The sequence below is a fragment of the Mastacembelus armatus genome, chromosome 5 (genome assembly GCF_900324485.2).
Source record: "Mastacembelus armatus chromosome 5, fMasArm1.2, whole genome shotgun sequence".
Lineage (NCBI taxonomy): Eukaryota > Metazoa > Chordata > Actinopteri > Synbranchiformes > Mastacembelidae > Mastacembelus > Mastacembelus armatus.
Genome location: NC_046637.1, coordinates 22,080,478 through 22,097,558, shown reverse-complemented (window position 1 = coordinate 22,097,558; position 17,081 = coordinate 22,080,478). Strand labels below are relative to the sequence as shown.

At 40.4% G+C, this 17,081-nt stretch overlaps 1 protein-coding gene across 1 annotated transcript in view; it reads left to right on the top strand.

Annotated features, from left to right (window-relative positions):
• Window positions 1-1,314: 1,314 nt before the first annotated feature.
• tafa1b (TAFA chemokine like family member 1b) overlaps window positions 1,315-17,081 on the top strand; it is a 91,382-nt gene continuing 75,615 nt past the window's right edge. Inside the window, exons 1-2 of the mRNA XM_026307466.1 lie at window positions 1,315-1,396; window positions 3,629-3,765. Coding sequence (XP_026163251.1) covers window positions 3,642-3,765 — 124 coding nt within the window. The 5' untranslated portion in view covers window positions 1,315-1,396; window positions 3,629-3,641. The remainder of the gene's footprint in view (window positions 1,397-3,628; window positions 3,766-17,081) is intronic.

The following is a 17,081-nucleotide window of genomic DNA, read 5'->3' as shown; positions in this document are numbered from 1 at the left end:
AACCGTTGCAGGTGCGTGGGACTGGCATATACTGTAAATTTCTTGTTAACATTATAACGAGTTAAATTGGAGCTCCTCCGTGTGGAAGCAAATGTGGTAGGGGGGAAACATACTCCATGCAAACAACACCGGTTGCTTTCACCTGCCTGCACCTGAAAACACACTCATACATCTTATACATCCACATTAACACATGCGCATACAAAAGTCAGTGGATGTCTTTCCTTCAGAGCCAGTTTGTAAGAGAATGACAGTTGGATGCTCACAGGCACGTTCATGGTTCTGCTGCAGATGCAAGTTAGTTTCATTGGTGGGAAACATCCAAAACAGGTTGGCCAGAAAAACCCTCACTCATCACTACAAAAACAGGTAGGAGGAGCACACCAAGCTCATAATGGATAATATGGTGATTGCAGAGCTCTGATTAGGCACTCTGTCTTCTATTAAAATCCTGTGCTTGGAGCATATTTCACTCTTTCCCCTCAAATACTGGGTGATGACTAAAAGAGGCACATTTAGTCATTCACCCTCCACACCCTCTCCCACCTCAAACACGTGCATGCGCTCAGACAAAGTGTGCTGAAGACTGCACTCGCATGTCTCGCATGCAGATGGGAGGTTGGGATGTAAAGAGGGGTAGGTTAATAAAGCATGCTTCATTTGCTGATGAAGTCTTGATGCAGAAGTGGGCAGTCTTGCTTTAAGACATGTGATCTGACTCTCACTCAGCTCTCTCTCTCTCTCTCTCTCTCGCTTTCCAGCTGGGCTACATTGTACACACACAAACACACACACTCACTCACACTCTCGCTCTGCCTCTCTGACACAGACTCTCTACTTAGTGCGTTGGAGAGAGCACTGAGGCTCACACTATCAGCACAGCTTCTCAATGGGGGGATGCAGCCAAGAGCAGACAGAGCAGTCTTTCCACTGGAGCCTTCCGCTGCACGCGTGAGAAGGAGACGGCAAGTGAGGGGGGTAAATTAGCTCCCTGTCATCACAACAGAGGAGTTCTACTGAAGGAGAAGGCACACAGACTGAAGGAAGGAGAGCAAAAGAGATCTTCACCTTATGTGGCTGATACAGCCTTGACATGTTTAGCCTCCCATTCCTCAAAATCCTGGCCAGTGTGTAACACAGACCCCTGGTTTTTTGTTTTTGGTAAATGTTTGTGCTGCCAAGGACTTCAACAGCAGAGGGGGTCCAGAGGAGGGAGTGTTGAGGAAAAGAACAGTATCGTAGCCCCTTTGTTCCACTTATCTAAGTACTGGAATTTCGGACGGGAATCCCTGGCTGCAAAGTATGGATGGATTTAAGACAGAGGAGTGAGTCTGCTGAGCAGGCAGGCAGGCACTTATTCTGAGTGAGCTCCTTTCCTTCAGCACACACTGCTCAGGTAGGGCTGTGGGACTTTCAAGGAATACCTCTGATGTTTTGAGGATGGGATGGGGGGGAGTGGGGGGTGATTCAGTAAAATTGTAAATAACTATATCTCTTCCCACAAAATATTACTTGAAGGAAAATAAATCTGAGTTGAGTAAAGATGACATGACTGGCTCATATTGCACGCAAATAGTGACATATGGAAAACACCTACTAAAAACATCCTGGATATCAAATATTCATCTTAACCAATACCTTACATGGATTTTAAATATGTTTAAATTGGGCAAATACATATATTGTATTATTCTTAACAACAATCAACATGCAAAAAGTTCAGATACATTATAAGATGAGAGCCTGTTTTAAGGGAAGGCATCTGCATCATCCTGAGTGGTTTCGTACAAAGCATTAAAACAAGTCTAATTTTGTTAACTCAGTGCTGCATGCAGGTGCATCTGTAGGTTATCTGCCTGCAGGTGTGCCTGCTGTGTCTACTCCTCGACCGCATTTACTATGTCACGCTCGACTTAACCAATTACGCATAGCGGAGGTGTTTTACGTGGCTGAGATTCTAGGCTACGGTTTGAGCGTGGACATTTGCAAAAACCTTACATGCGCTGAGAAAACGAGGCGCCAGCAGTAAGAGTTCGGGTTTTCTTTTCCTCCGAAGTTCTTCTCAAATGATGCCGATACTTTCGTTTCATTTAGAGTGCGCCGTGCGTCCTCACCTCCGGTAAAAAGCTGCTGGTAAGAACCATATTTTATTTTCTGCAAGACTGCCTTCCCGATAACAGGGAAGAGCATATAGGTAATATGCAGTCAAGTCTGCAAGCGCAACGATACTTTTGATTATGAAGCCAGCTTGCTGAACAGAAATACCTTGTGGTTTAAAAAAAAAAAAGAACATACCCATGGGAATAGTTCACATTTCCACAAAACCGCGGATTATGTTGGATTTAGTGCAGGGATGGGGATTTACAGTGCATGATGATAATTATTTAAGTAGTCTCAATGTCACTGAGGGCACACAACACACGGGCAACATTTAGTAGCCTGATGGCTTTAATCTCATATGCACATCAAAACACACTGATCTAGTTTCAGCAAGCAAGCAGTGGCTCTGGTGCTTTCTGGAAATACTAGATCAGGCCTGCTTTCATGGCACTTTTCTCAGACATCTGAAACATTTCTGCCTATACAGACTCTTTATTTAAATGGGACTTGTTTTTTTTCTTGGTGTGAAGATGTTCAACAGACTCCCTAGGGCTCACAATCATCTTTATATTCTCTTGTGTTTAAAGAAGTGGCAGAATCAAACGTGAATAGAGTATTGCATTGGCTCAATCAGATTCACACAGAAAAATCACAATCTCTGTGAAAATTGCGAAAACAGGGCTGGTGCCTATTATGTAGCGACTTACAATTTGATTAAAAAACTCTTCTCAGAACGGATCACTAATCCAACATTTATTAATGAATAGTCTCACTAATTGTAGATGTGCACTCAAGTCTTAAGCACGGAGCGCAAACATACCAATCCTCAGTTTCTTTTCCACAAGCTGGGGTGACGCGTTTTAAATTTCCCACTGTGGGTCCTGAATGAAGAGGATCCACTAATAACGTCTGGAAAGGAGGAGAGTCTCAATATTCAGTGAGGGCTAAGGCGTGTCTCCATATGCTGGCTCTCACCTTCCATTAGGCAGTCGCCGAAGAAAAAAGATGCAAGAAGGCTTTTCATGTTTAGATACGCAATCTGAAACATGAAGTTTAAGAATATTCAGGGCTCCAGTGTTAATCTAATCATAGTCTTTATGAAGACATGGCGTAGCTTTTTATAACAGTACTGCAGTCAAACAAAGCAAAAACAGCAGCTTGTTTACGTTCTTTGGTATTTGAGCCTTAATTTCTGTGCAGTACAGGTCCTTTTAGGCTACAGTAGGTTTGGATAAGACACATACTGACAAAAGTATTTTGTCTGCAGGTTTTTTTTTTCTTAAAACTTGTATCTCATCTGTTCTCTACCCATGCACATAGCTGCGAATCATTTTCACTAGTTGGTCTCAATGTTTCTTAGTGATATCAGAAAATTTTTAATGATATGTTCGTTTTTGTTTTTTGTTTGTTTTGTTAGGTGCAAAAGCATTAAACATAATGTTGTACTGTAAATATGCATGGGGATATGCTGTAATACAACTGTCCCTGTTCTCCTGTTGTTTCCCTCCTGCTGTGTGTATTCCTGCAGCCTCGGCCTTACCATGTCCTGGTTGTTGGCCATGTGGATTAGCTTTGGCTTCCTGCTGTTATGCCAGGCCACACTCTACCAGACAATCCAGCAGCACCATGTGGCCCGGCCCGGTCGCACCGACATTCTCACCCTGGGTATGTGTGCCTCTTTGTCGGATTTCAGCTTCACTGAGCAGTGTTACAGTGCGAGACGTTGCCCTCTCAATGGGGTAGCAGTTCTCAGCTTTTGCCATTTAAAAGCAACAGCAAGAGACTGCTGCAGTATGTCAGAATGATTTGTCACAGTATTGTACTCTAACATGGTGATTCACCTTGCTCTCAGTCGTACAGGATAAGCAAAAGGGAAGACGACCACAGTATTACACATCCAATACCATATTATGTACTTTTGTTCAGCCATAGTGAAACCTGAGTGTATATACGGTTAGATGCGATATGGTTCTTTGAATGAGCTGCATGCATTTGTTTAAATCTGAACACTAAAGCCCAGTTAGACAGACAGTATCTTCTAACATTGTGAGCTGGCTGGTAGGACGATGTTTTTCATGTTTGGTGAGGTCACAATCACAGTCACATTCTTGCTGGCAGACTGTTAGGAGCAGGATGAGCTGTAGGCAAAAATCCCTGTTATTCTGTTGGTTTAGAAGTGAACTTTGATCATTGTACTGTAGCTTAGATGGGAAAGAAAATTATGAAGCCATCTTTTGCACTAGAAAATGTTTGGCAATTAAGCCAGGCACATTCAGCACTGTAGCGGCAAAAGGGGAGGGTAGATGTCGAGCCGAATCCAACTCTCTTATTATCGAAAAGCTTACCAGCATTGCTTATGGTATATAAGGGAGTGTTACAGAGAAGGCTTTTTAGAGCAAAGTAAAGGCTTTCTTTAAGCTTTTAACAATGAGTGTGACTCTCATGCTGAACTCCTGTGCAGAATGGGGCCCTCTCGGGAAGCCAAGCGGCTGTTAAACATTGATAATATCTTGTGCTTGGTTGTGCATTGCCAAGGAAAAAGACAGTAATAGAAGCACAACAAAAAGGAAAAAGTCCACATTCTTCATGGTTGTGTTAACTGTTGGTGACTTTAAGTAGCATCGTGAAGAACTGGCTTACTTTTGCTGACACGAGAAAATCCCAGCTATGATAGATAGAAAGTTCTCAAAGAATTCCAGTCCCGTTAACTGGAACAAGAGGGTAAGGGATGAGCGACAGAGAGCTCTGATAGAATTTTTAAAGGCTGGCTTCCATCTTTTCCTTTTTTTTTTTTTTTTTGACGGGTTGGCAAGTCGAGCTTGGTGCCAAAGATGTACAAGGAAGTGCATGGCTCAGTAAGTGTCTTTTGAATAATGCAGTAATCCCAAAGGGGAAGAAGGGGTAAAAAAAAAACACCACCCCCACTCACCCAAAACCACCACCACCAGCATGGATCTGCAGTCTTTCAGGCAAAGGACTTTTGAGGCTACGAGTCCTCCGGAAAGTTTCCTGTCAAACTGATGAACTAACACTCTTACTGCATAGAACACTAACCGGGATATGGACATGTACATGCTCACACATTCACATACCATTAAACCACTGAGGCCATTATGGTGTGGCATTTTCATGAGTCTCCTGGGGATACTGGAGTTGTGTGCAGGAAGGACACATCAGGTCTGAGAGGATGCAAACATACACTCTAGAGACAGGTGATAAACACACACTCTGGTAATTTGATCTTGTAAATTCCCAGATTTCATTTAAGATATTGAACTGATTTAGGCTGGACCAAACGAGAGCTGCATTAACGTTGAAGGTGTTCCAGACTTATTTTAGCACTAATACTTTCCGGAAAACTTTAATAATCAAACACACTGCAAAGTATGACAACTATAATTGGTGCTGAAAATCATAATCTGAGGATATGTTATGATATTGTACTACACTAATCAGCAGGCTTCCTCAGGAAAATGCTCTATCACATCTGGTCACTCAGAACTTTTATGCTTTTCCCTGCTGCTCAGCAACTGTACCATTTACTGTATATCATGTTTTTTTTAAGAGGATTAGGTTGACATCAATCTTACTCAGCTGTGGAGCAGTGTTAACCGATCTAACCAGAACTGCTCTCTCAGAATTGAAATGCTATGATAAATATTTGAATTAGAATTGATTTTATAATTTGAGAAGCTCTCTGGTTTCATTGAGGCCAGAGCCCTCAGATATAAATAGATATAGCAATGTAGGACGTGGTAGGACAGAGAAGATGTCTTGCCTTGAAAATCCATTGGCTTTAATGCCTTGCTGTTTTCCTTAATCAAGTAATGGTTTTGTGTTTCTAAACTGTATTTATTGCCATGTAGTAAATTAAATTGTAGCATGGTTTAATTTACAAAACATGAAATATAGGATTTCAAATTTGTTATCTATTCAAAATATATAGAAATAATGTTTAATCTTAGACTTACACATGCCATCTATGTGCTCAGATTATTGATTGATTATCTTTAAAACTGCTTGATGATGAAGCCATTTTCCCGCATGTGCCTCGCAACGTGGCATGTAATGCTACTGTATTGTCATTTGGACAGTCATAAAATAATATATTGGTATTTTGTAAAAAAAACATGTCCTGAAATAAATTTTTGTGGGTCTTGGCATACAGCCCGGTTGACTGTCTGAAAGATTGAGTGGTACAAAAAACTCACAAACCATCCCAAATGGACAAAGACATACAGAGATGGAGCTGTATGGGAATGTGAGAGCAGGAAGTGAAGGTCATGTAGAGCCAGGTACAGATGTAATCCTCCAGCCTGCTATAGCATCGAAAGGTGTTTGAGAAATCAGCTTATCTGCTGCTGGCAAGTGAGCTGAGAAAGCCTACCAAAAAAAAAAAGAAAAAAATGCATGGCAAAGTTTCAAAATTGCATTAATTAATTTATTTTTTTCAAATATTTCCGTGGCAAATTGGCAAATTGCTCTGCTTCGTCACCTGCTCAGGAAGCGGCGCCACTCCCTTTCCCATGAGCCTCTGCTTCACGCAGCCTCCTCTGCATCCTGCTAGTGTGGCTGAAGATTGATGGCGGCCTGATTCTGGGCAGCCAATTCTGGTCTCTCAAGAAATAATCCACTACATTGACAGATGAGCTGAATGTGACATGACACACACAAGCCCGGCTCTGCACTCTCCCCACCTGCCAACACAGTGAGCAGAACTGCTCACTGCCAAGACTGCCGCCATACAAACCAGGCCACTCTTGACAGCACATCATATTGGACTCCATCACAAGTCAGTAAAGGTGTACCCAATTTACATTGTCAGCGCATTGTTGGCAGAATACACTGTAGATTTACTTTCTGTTGTTATAATGAAAATGCTCCCTAATGTGTTGTCTACTCCATTTAATACAATATCATCATTAAGTTACGCTTAGCGGGTGCTGTATTTGTTTATCCTTGTTCAACTGAAGTATATACAGTAGCCATGTTCATAATGTATCAATACCCAGAGGGGCAGTTTGAATATAACAACACTTTAGCTGCTGCTTTGTTTTATTGTGGCTTTGACAGGGCAGTTTTAGAGAGTCTCAGCTCTAGTAGAACAGCATGATTCTTGTTCCAGGTGCTGCTGTAAAACTAACTCTACTAGCCTTTGATGGCAGTGTGCTGCTGATGGTTTTGTTTGACCGTTTTTAGTTAGCTGTAATGGGAACACAGTGCAGAGTATATGTGAACCATTAGAGAGCTCTAATTCACTCATTATTAAATCACTATTATGGATGTCACCTGCTTTTCATTTGAAAGAAAACCATAGTCAAAGGTTGAAATGAAATATGATTTATGTGTGAATGGCAGCTATAAGCCTGCTGAATTTCCACGTGCTGTACATGACAGATGTTACATATCACAGTATAAAATGGAACAGCTTATAAAGAGGGAGAACTGTACCTGTACCTGTAGATTACAGGTAATGTTATGTTTTTACCCATTGATCGAAGTGGCGTGTAAAGTTTAATCACAGGTAATTTAAAGGCATTTCAATTAGCTCTTTGTTCAGTGTGCTATAATGCTGCCTCAGTGTATACAACAGTTTGAGGTGGAAGACAACATGTAGCCTAATTCTAATGACTAATTAAGAGGCATCTCTGGTCAAACAGCAGCAACAATGTGATGATTAGCATGAATATTGTTGTTAAATCAAGAAGTTGCTCTAAGACTTCAAGAACACAACACGTCAAAATACTGTAGTGGCGAACTTTAATTTCATGCATCTATTGTGTTTTAACTTAGGATGGAAGAATTGGGGTGTTGTTGGAAGACGAAAATCTGACTTGAACTTGATTTACGATAGCTGTCTTTCGGTAAATGAGGACACGGTGCAAGCCTGGAAGCCATACATACAGACAGTATAAATTGAATATTTTTCCTCTTTCTTTCCATTGCCGAGCGGATGGCTGCTTCAGAAGATTGATGATTTTTCTGGCAGTGTTTGGGAATGTTAAGAAATTAGCTTCACTGGCTCACAAACTGAATGCACACACTGTTTTCAGCTTGGAACTCATTTCCATAGTTCTCAGACAGCTCATTACAATAGCTTGGTATAGCAGCAGAAACAAGGAAGTGAACATACACTTTTTTTTACACAGTCATCTTCAAAGTAGTAATCTTGCTGTTTCGCTTCTTTTGTGGAGGTGTAAGAGCTTTTACAGCGTGAATGGCAGATCCACCCATACTACCCACAGGAACAGCTTTCCATACAAGCATTCTGTGTTTTTGTTTTGCTATTAAGTCAGCTTTATTTACATCCTTATTAAACTGTAGAAACTAATTAACATCAGAATTGATGGTGAAAGAAAATTCAATTAAATTACAGGATGATGGCTTATTTTTTTGTAAAGTGGATGGAAAGAAATTGTTTGATCTGGCTGGCAGAACTGACTCGTGGAAATGAAGCAAAATGCAATATAAGCCATGCGCATGTGTTTGCCAGCATGCACACACGAACACATCCATATCATTACTGTCCAAGGAGGTGGATTAGCCTCTTAAAAGGTGGCACCAGCCATGCTCTTTTTTTCCATGCTGTTTTGTTTGACTAAATATTCACTCATGTATCTTGTAAAACCACCTCTTTAAGTCATACATGAAACTACAGAATGAAAATCATATATCATATGTGACACAAATTGAATTGGAAACATCCATTTCGTCAACATAATATCTACCTTTTTGTGCCAACAGAGGAACTCAAATTCTATAATCTACCAGACCAAATTGCTTTAAAAACTGTGGGTTTAGGTAGACAGCATATCATTGCTATGTGATCCTTCTCTCCCTCTATCACACAGCATGCCCTTCGAGGTAATGAAAGCAACCTTTCTAAAAAACTAGGCAATAACTGTCTGATCATTCAGGTGCCGAGCAGCACTCTCTCTGCGGTTGGCCTCTTCCCCTAGCCCTCCATCCTCTTGTCCCCTCCCTCCATCCCTCCCTCCATCTCCTTGTCTCTATCGGCCCTTCAGACAATTTGTCATGGATCAGATGAGACAATTTGTCATGGATTAGTGCACTTAAATGTCTGTGTGATAGTGGAAGCAGTCACTGGAAAAGCTTAGGAATCCTATTACACTGCGTTTTATGGCCGGCGAGAGGGGAGGTTGGAATAGAGGTTGAATTGGCAGTTTCTGTGCCCTGTGTACCATTTCTTGACTTTTTCCTCCACACATCATCACATATTCAATTACATGTGAGTTCCACTGATGTGTCTGAATGTAGAAGACCAAAAGTTGTACAGTTTTTTTCATTTACCTCCTGCTACATATGTTGCCACCTTATTGCTTTCACCAAGCCCAGTCACCTTAGCGATTAGTTATACTCTCTTTGCTTCTTTCCTGGCACATAATAAGCAGCACACAGTGATAACAGTCGCAGACAACAGAGAATTTGCAAACAATGGCCTGAATTTTTCCAGCTGATTCATTTTACAAAGACTGCGTAAAGAGGTATTACATTTTCTAAACTCCCACACAGTGAGTGTGCCAGTCCTAAAGGGATTGTTTTTTATAACATTTTCCATAACACCACAAAATATTAGATACTGACATACTTGTTACCTTTGTAACTAAGGCTATCTAGAGTTGGGAAGTTGTGATATGTGGCACAACAAACTAATAAACCAGTGTAAACAGAAACACATTCCCCAGCATACTCACTGGCCTGTAAAAGTAATGATACATCAAGAATGGTAAAACACAACCTTTAGAAATCATGCCCACAGGAAACTACTACATGCCACAAGCGCACAGTGGGTGGCCTTCAGAAAATTTTCATAGGGTCCCTAAAGGGCTAAACTGCTTACCCACCTAACATTATAACTACGTTTTTTTCTGTTTTTGCTTTGTAAAGGCTAAAAAAGACACCAGTGTCCGAACTTTTTATACACAGATTATCGATCTTGTTACAAACTTCGTGCACAACATGTCTCTTTGTGGAGAAATCTAAAGCTTGACAGCCCTGGCCTAACTAGTCACGACTGCTAAGCTGTAACTGGGGGCAAGGCTTAGTGAAGATCAATTAGGATTTTGTTTGCCATTTCATGATCATTACAGTACAAACCTTCCCCATTTACGATACCCTTTCATTTGACTATGTTAGTGATACACTGTATTTGATAGATATTTTTTAACCAAATATTGTCTGTATTTATGGGAATGAATCACTCAGCCTTTCACAAATTCAAATTCACCTGTGGCAACATTTTCTTCCTTTTTGAGTGAGATTAGATCCTATTTCTGTCTGATGTCAGATAATTGTGTCAGATTGTACAGGTGCTATTTAACACAGGTGGCTCATTCCCCCTGTTATTTTCAATAAATTGAGGATTATGAGAATAGACAAACCAGTCTCATAGCGCGAAGTGTGTGCCAACTGTCTAGCAGTACCTTGAGACACGTCTCACAGTCAGCCTAGTTTTATCTATTTTAAATAGCAATAAAAGTACATGTACTTTTCCTGTCATGTTTTATTTATTCCAGCTCCCTGCAGCATAACCATTGTATTTATACTAAACCGTGCAGCAGAAGGTTACTGTATCATAGATCATTACCATCTTTATTCATACAATACCTTATGCAGCTTCTCTATCACCTCTAGGCCCCTCAAGCCCTTTAGGAGAGACTAACTCAAGTGAAATAGCTTGCTTATGTTAATGGAGCAAAGAGACACACTGCCAGGTAATTGTGATGCAGCAGAGCTACCTCGTGGCATCATTTAAAACCACTGCGGGGGACAAATGTTACTTATTGAGTGTTTTGTTTGCAGAGGACTCACTTTGCCCCAGCAACTCATTTACCCAAATTAGGTTGTCTTAACCATTTTGCTAATTTACTTTCTAAATTGTTTCACTTTCACTTTTCTATTTTGTTGTTGTTTGTTTGGGTTTTTTTCCTCATTTAATGAGATATATAAAACAGACTGTTTTGAGCATGTTTTTTTTGGTAGGATATGTAAACAGACAGCATAGTCTAAAGAAAACTTCCATGTTGACCACCATTGTCTTTGCCATATCCAGTAGTTCTTCCAGGCTGCCAGGAGCAAGTGAATACCCATGATGCCCTCCTCCCGGCCTTTACATCTGACATGTCACAGATAAAATGACTATGGATAAATAATCTTATGTCAACATTGGATACCACCACTTGTATATGAAAGCAGTTGCTGTGATATATTGCCCAGGAGACAGACAAAGTTAAATAGTAAATGCAGGGGAGCATTTAACAGCCTAAGAGCAAGAGTTGGTGAAGACTATAAGCTTAAAAGAGAATGACAAATGAATGTGCAATCATCAGGTGGGCACACACATGACTTCAGATGAACTACAGCTATACTTGATTTACACTGAAAACTGTTTGGTAACAGGTTTTCCATATTGGTTTAAAAAGAAAGTAATTTAATGCAGGTTTACACATAATTGGATACAAAGTAGCTGAATGAATATGACCTTCAGTGACTCTAGCTATGGGGGTGTGTTGAGAGAGAGACCACACTGATACATTTTCCCTCCATTATGTTTCAAATGTATTTACATAGTGCAGTACAGTAGGAAAACTCTTTATTCCATTGGAATGTGATTGGCTGCCTGTTGCTCGCACAGTGTCACAGTGGTATTTGCAAGTGCGGGGGCTGCAGGACTGCAATGCCAGGTTTCATTTACAACGAACGGCAGCTGTCTCTAGCCCAGCCTTTTGAATCTGTGTGTGTGAATATACTGTTAAAGCTCACCCCTCCGACCCCCAAACCCCTACATGTTACATACATGCCTCACTTACTTAAAGTACATGCACTAAATGTGCAAAAACTGCCTGTGTTTCAGAATTGTTTTTACACTTCTAATAACATACAATTTGAGATGCATATATTCAATTTGTTACCAAGATGACTTGCTTTCTCAGTTCAGCCCAGTGAATCATTCATTTAAACCCTGACAGGGGACAAAAATGGATTATGGGGTTTGGAATTATGGAAACAGAGATCCCCTCGCTTGAATATGTCCCCACTTGTCAAACGTATGATTGAACGTCTGTCTAAATTTTCCACCCTGGGTGCTCTGTCAGCATTAGCTGAGGTCTATTTGTCTTGTCTTACGTGTCTGGATTCATCTATGTGGCTGCTGTGCCAAGGCAGCACTGTATTGTCTTATCACAGCTTTATCTGACAGCAGACGCTCTAATAATGGAACTTAGGTTGAGGTGTCACAGTTAACTGTTCACTGTTATTATACAGAATACAACACAGCCAAATTCCTGAATAGACAGAAAATCTTACATCAATCTGTATCCACCTACATGTTGCAGTTTTCATACTGTTGTGTATCTTGTATTAAACATGTCAATCTTATCCTGTAAATGGTGATAGAAAATAGTAGGAGGACGATTAGTATCCAGTGGCACTACAATGTACCTTATTTCCCACAATATATGCAGCACATGTCAGGTTCACTGAACATGGCTCAGAGTCCTTATACCTTCCTGCTTGGTGTCTGTTGGGCAGGAAAGTGAGAGAATGAAGAATGAGGTGACACCTGCATGTGTCTTTCTGTAGCCTAATGACCCAAAGGAGGTTTCTCCCTCACACACAGTGTCTCTCCTCACTCTTATGATCTTTGTCTTTGTCATTCTCCAGACACTTTGTCTGCCTGTTACCTGTGCAGCTCATCTGCCTCAACTCTAATCCCAGTCCTGTTCTCTATACTTCAGTTTCCTCTGTGGCATTGCCAAAAAAGACGTGCTACTCTAATTATCTTGGGAAGTCGAGCAGAGTTGGCAGTGTGTATTTGCAAGGAACTATTATTTAGAACCTCAGACAGCCAGACAGCCTATGTAGGATTTTGGTTTCTCATCTCACGTCCCAGAGGTTTGAGTATTATAAGCTACTGAGCTTTTCCAACAAAAAGACCTTTTGACCTGCTTTCTGTAAGTTTTGTGAGATGAGTTTAAATGAGGATTAATGCTTACCTAAGGAACTTGTTCCACCTTTTCCCCAAAGACAGCAAGGAAAATATGAGGATAGCATACATGTGTACGAAATAACATTGTTATTGGACCTGAGCTGATTGAAATTAATACCTTTCCACATGCCATCTTTGATTGTAACATATTTTCCCCATCCTTGTGGATTTCACCTCTCTCCAAGGCATAAACTGCAAAGTAGACATGCATGCTAAATAAAGAGCCCTGGAAGTATACTGATACGTAACTGGTCCTTTTTTTTTTCTCTGTCCCTGTGGGTTTTAATTTGTGAACTTAAGCTCCTTTGTGAAAGACAAATAAAAACATCAGTTTTTTCTAATGTGAGGGCTGAGATTTTACATTTGCACAACATTCACACTAAGTTAAAAAAAAAAAAAACAGGTACCATAATAAAATAATGTAACATTTTGTGACAGCAATATTTAAGGTTTTTATTAATTTAACTGCACAGTAGTAGTAGTAGCAGAACTATCTGAAATAAAATGAGTCTGGGAGCTGGAGAGCAGCAGGCAGGTAAACTGTTAATCACACCTGCCAATCAACACCCACATGGCAGATGTCAAAACCTTTTATAAGCCTAAAAATCCTATCAATGGGCCAGCATCTTTCAGTTTATTAAATAATTGAGACCCTAACAACTTCTGGAAAAAAAATGATTGACTTAAGTTTTCTACAGAGAGAAGTTTTTGCTTTTTGACTGTGAGTTACTTGGAGCCAGCATGGCAGCTGTCAGCCTCTAGCCATGGTACAGTAGCTGCTACCTAGTCCATACCACAGCCAATGTAAAACTAGAAAAACAAATATACATGGCACTCTTCTATAACCTCCCGAAGAGCTTTCATATTTTCCTTGTTCAATGCTATAAAAATAATTTCCTTACACAGGCTAAATGCTGTTATGTTTCTCTTTTCTTAAAAGCCATTTTGCATCACCCATTGATGGCTTACATTCCTGTATGGCTGTGACTTGGTTTAAGCGTGTAATGAAAAGTCTGCTCAGGGCTGAGCCCCTGTGCTCTGCTCTCGTCACGATCAAGGGCTTTAGTTTCTCTCAGCAGATGCAAAGACGCAGAGTAAAAGGGTGATGTTTCACTGAAGAGAGAAGTACCTCTGGCTCACTTACTGTACATTAGCTTTTGGTATTATATTCCACCTCTTCCCCTGTTTTGCAGAGTGCAAGCCTCAAATACAGCTGTGCTCCCATCTCGACATGACTCCCCCTTTCTTTTTGATGCAATCAAAGTGAAAGTCTTTGATTTAGCCATGAATAAAATACAAAAAAATTTTTTTTTTTTTTTTTTTGACAGAATGCATATCAGACTGGCAGAAAGAGATGAACATGGCTCTGTAACAGGACTCAAATAAGTCAGAGACATTACAATTAATTCACTATCTTGATCCCTTATATTTTCAGACCTTGTTTTGCTTTCTGATTGTAGGATGGATGTGCTCACATGCTGTTAGCATGACGCAATATTAACTCCTTATACATGACAAAGAATGCCTTTAACGTGAAAAATGGTTTCAGCACATCAGCCATGACATTAAAACCACTGGTGGGTATAGTGAACAACATTAATTACCTCGATACATTGACACCTGACAAGGGGTGGGATATATTTGATAGAATGTGATCAGCTAGTTATTGAAGTTGATGCGTTGGAAGCAGGAAAAATCGGCAGGCGTAAGGATCAGATCAAGTTTGGTCAGGGCCAAACTGTGATGGCCAGACAATTGGGTCAGAGCATCTCTCCAAATAGCTAGTGTTGTGGGGTGGACCTGGTTTGCAGTGGTCAGTTCCTACCCCACGTAGAAGAAGAAGAAGAAGAACAAGGTTCACTGATGTGCATGAGGAGTGAAGGCTTGACTGTCAGGTCACACAGAACAGCTACTGAAATGCAAGTTGTAGTCACAGATTGGTCGAAGTGCCACTGTCAATGCAGTCAGGTGCATGTGCATCATTTACCAGGCAAGAAATCATATGTGCTGGAAAAACACGTCTGATCCGTGGAGGCCCCAACTTACACAATGTACAGGCCTAAAAAGACCTGCTACTAATGTCTTCAGAGAGTCCGAAACAAGAGGACACTGTCAGATGTCTATGTTGGTGTGTATTGGAGCTGTAGAGTTGTGTGCATGCTACAGTATCAGGACACCCAGGTCTCTCTGCAGCAGCACATTGCTGTAGTGGTGTTATTACAATTTTGGATGATTCACACAGTCAGACAGCATCACAGTTTTTTTTTTTCCTCTCAGTTCTTTTTTTGTTCCACTGGTGTAACATAGGTATAGACACTAGGAAGGGTGGTGGTAAGGAATACTAGCTGGTGAAGAGCAAAGTGGTGAAGAAAAGGGAAATGCCTGAACAAGGCTCAATGGATGAGCTCGAAGTGGAGAATACCTGTGTGACAGGTTGTTCTGTGCTCTGACATCGAGCCTTCTACCCCACCGACATCTAAACAACTGTGTGTTGTGTGTGAACATAGCTGTTTGTGTATTGCTATTCACTGTGTCATAGGTTGAACTCTTCAAATAATACAGGGTATCAATTTCAGTCAAGCACTCACTGAGGTGCAGTAGTGTTGCATGATATTTTCAAGCTAGATCCATCTGTCAGTTTGCAGCCTAGTTTTTTTTATAACTCGGTGTTACATATGTGTCATAGAGCTTCCACTTCTATTAAACTCTGTCAGATGTTCTTTCTTCTGTTTACTTTTCCTTACAGAAGAATAGCAGTCTTCCATTAAAAGCATATTTAGTAAAGTGCCACACTCTTATCTAATGCTGTCAGTGGTATTTACTTATCTTTAATTCCTTTGCAGGACAGACTTTACAATGTGATATCAGTTTGAAATTAACTGCTGTTGTGGCTCACAATCTAAAGTTTATGGCAGAATGTCTTTCTATGAGGCTGTACATACAGTGTAATGCAAACAGAAAACAGGGGACAACAGTCAGTGTAAACCTTCGACCAGGATGGGGCTCTGGATTCTAAAGTTGGGTTGTGTCTTACTTGTGTAATACTTATCAGATATGTCTCCATTAATCAGCATTGTAGAGGTGGAGTTGATGATTTTTACTTTGTTATGGAAGTGTGATTTAGTTTTAAATAAGGTTGGGGTCATTGTGCTCAAAAGTGGCCTATATTCAATTCTGGTTAAAACTACACCTGCATTGGTTTTAGACCTTTTGGCTTTAATCAGACTCCTTCCTACAATATTAAATGTACAAGTAGTTCTATAGATGCATAAAGCTGATAGGAAATCCCTTCACAAACTTAGACAAATCAAATTATGAGTTCATATTGAATTGTTTACAAGACCCTATATGAACACCAGCAGGAATAATTTTCCTGACGGCGAAGCCCTGGGGCCACCTGTGGCACCATCTGTCTGAGTGCCGTTGCTGTTCACTATGTGCTGTGGCGACTGCTTAGTTTTTTTTTTTAACCTTCATCTGATGCTTCATTCCTTTCCGATTATGTAGTATATTATATGTTATTATGAGTTTTTGTAATAAATACAGAGAAAGACACTACACAGTATATAAAACCAGAATAGGAGAGACATTTTTACATTTGAGCATGCAGATCAGGACAATACCCATTTATGGGTTAATGCACAAAGAATGACAGCTAAGCTTGAAAAACAAAAAAAAACTGGAGGCTTCTACCAGTTACCAATCACCACTGCAAGCTCTGAGGACGTTCTTGCAATCTGCTCTACCTGCCCAGCTAGATACACAACATTAACACCACCTTGGTTGCTGTTAACTTAATTTTTAGTAATGTGAAAAGAAATGAAAAAATGTGAAATGACTGCTTTTTCAGGTGCTACAGTTCAGATTTTGCTCATCAATTGTGATTACTAATAGAGCAGCTGCACTTTGTCCAGGTTGTTTTCATGTTGGAATGAAAAACATCATCATTTTGGAATGAATAACATTGCTCTCC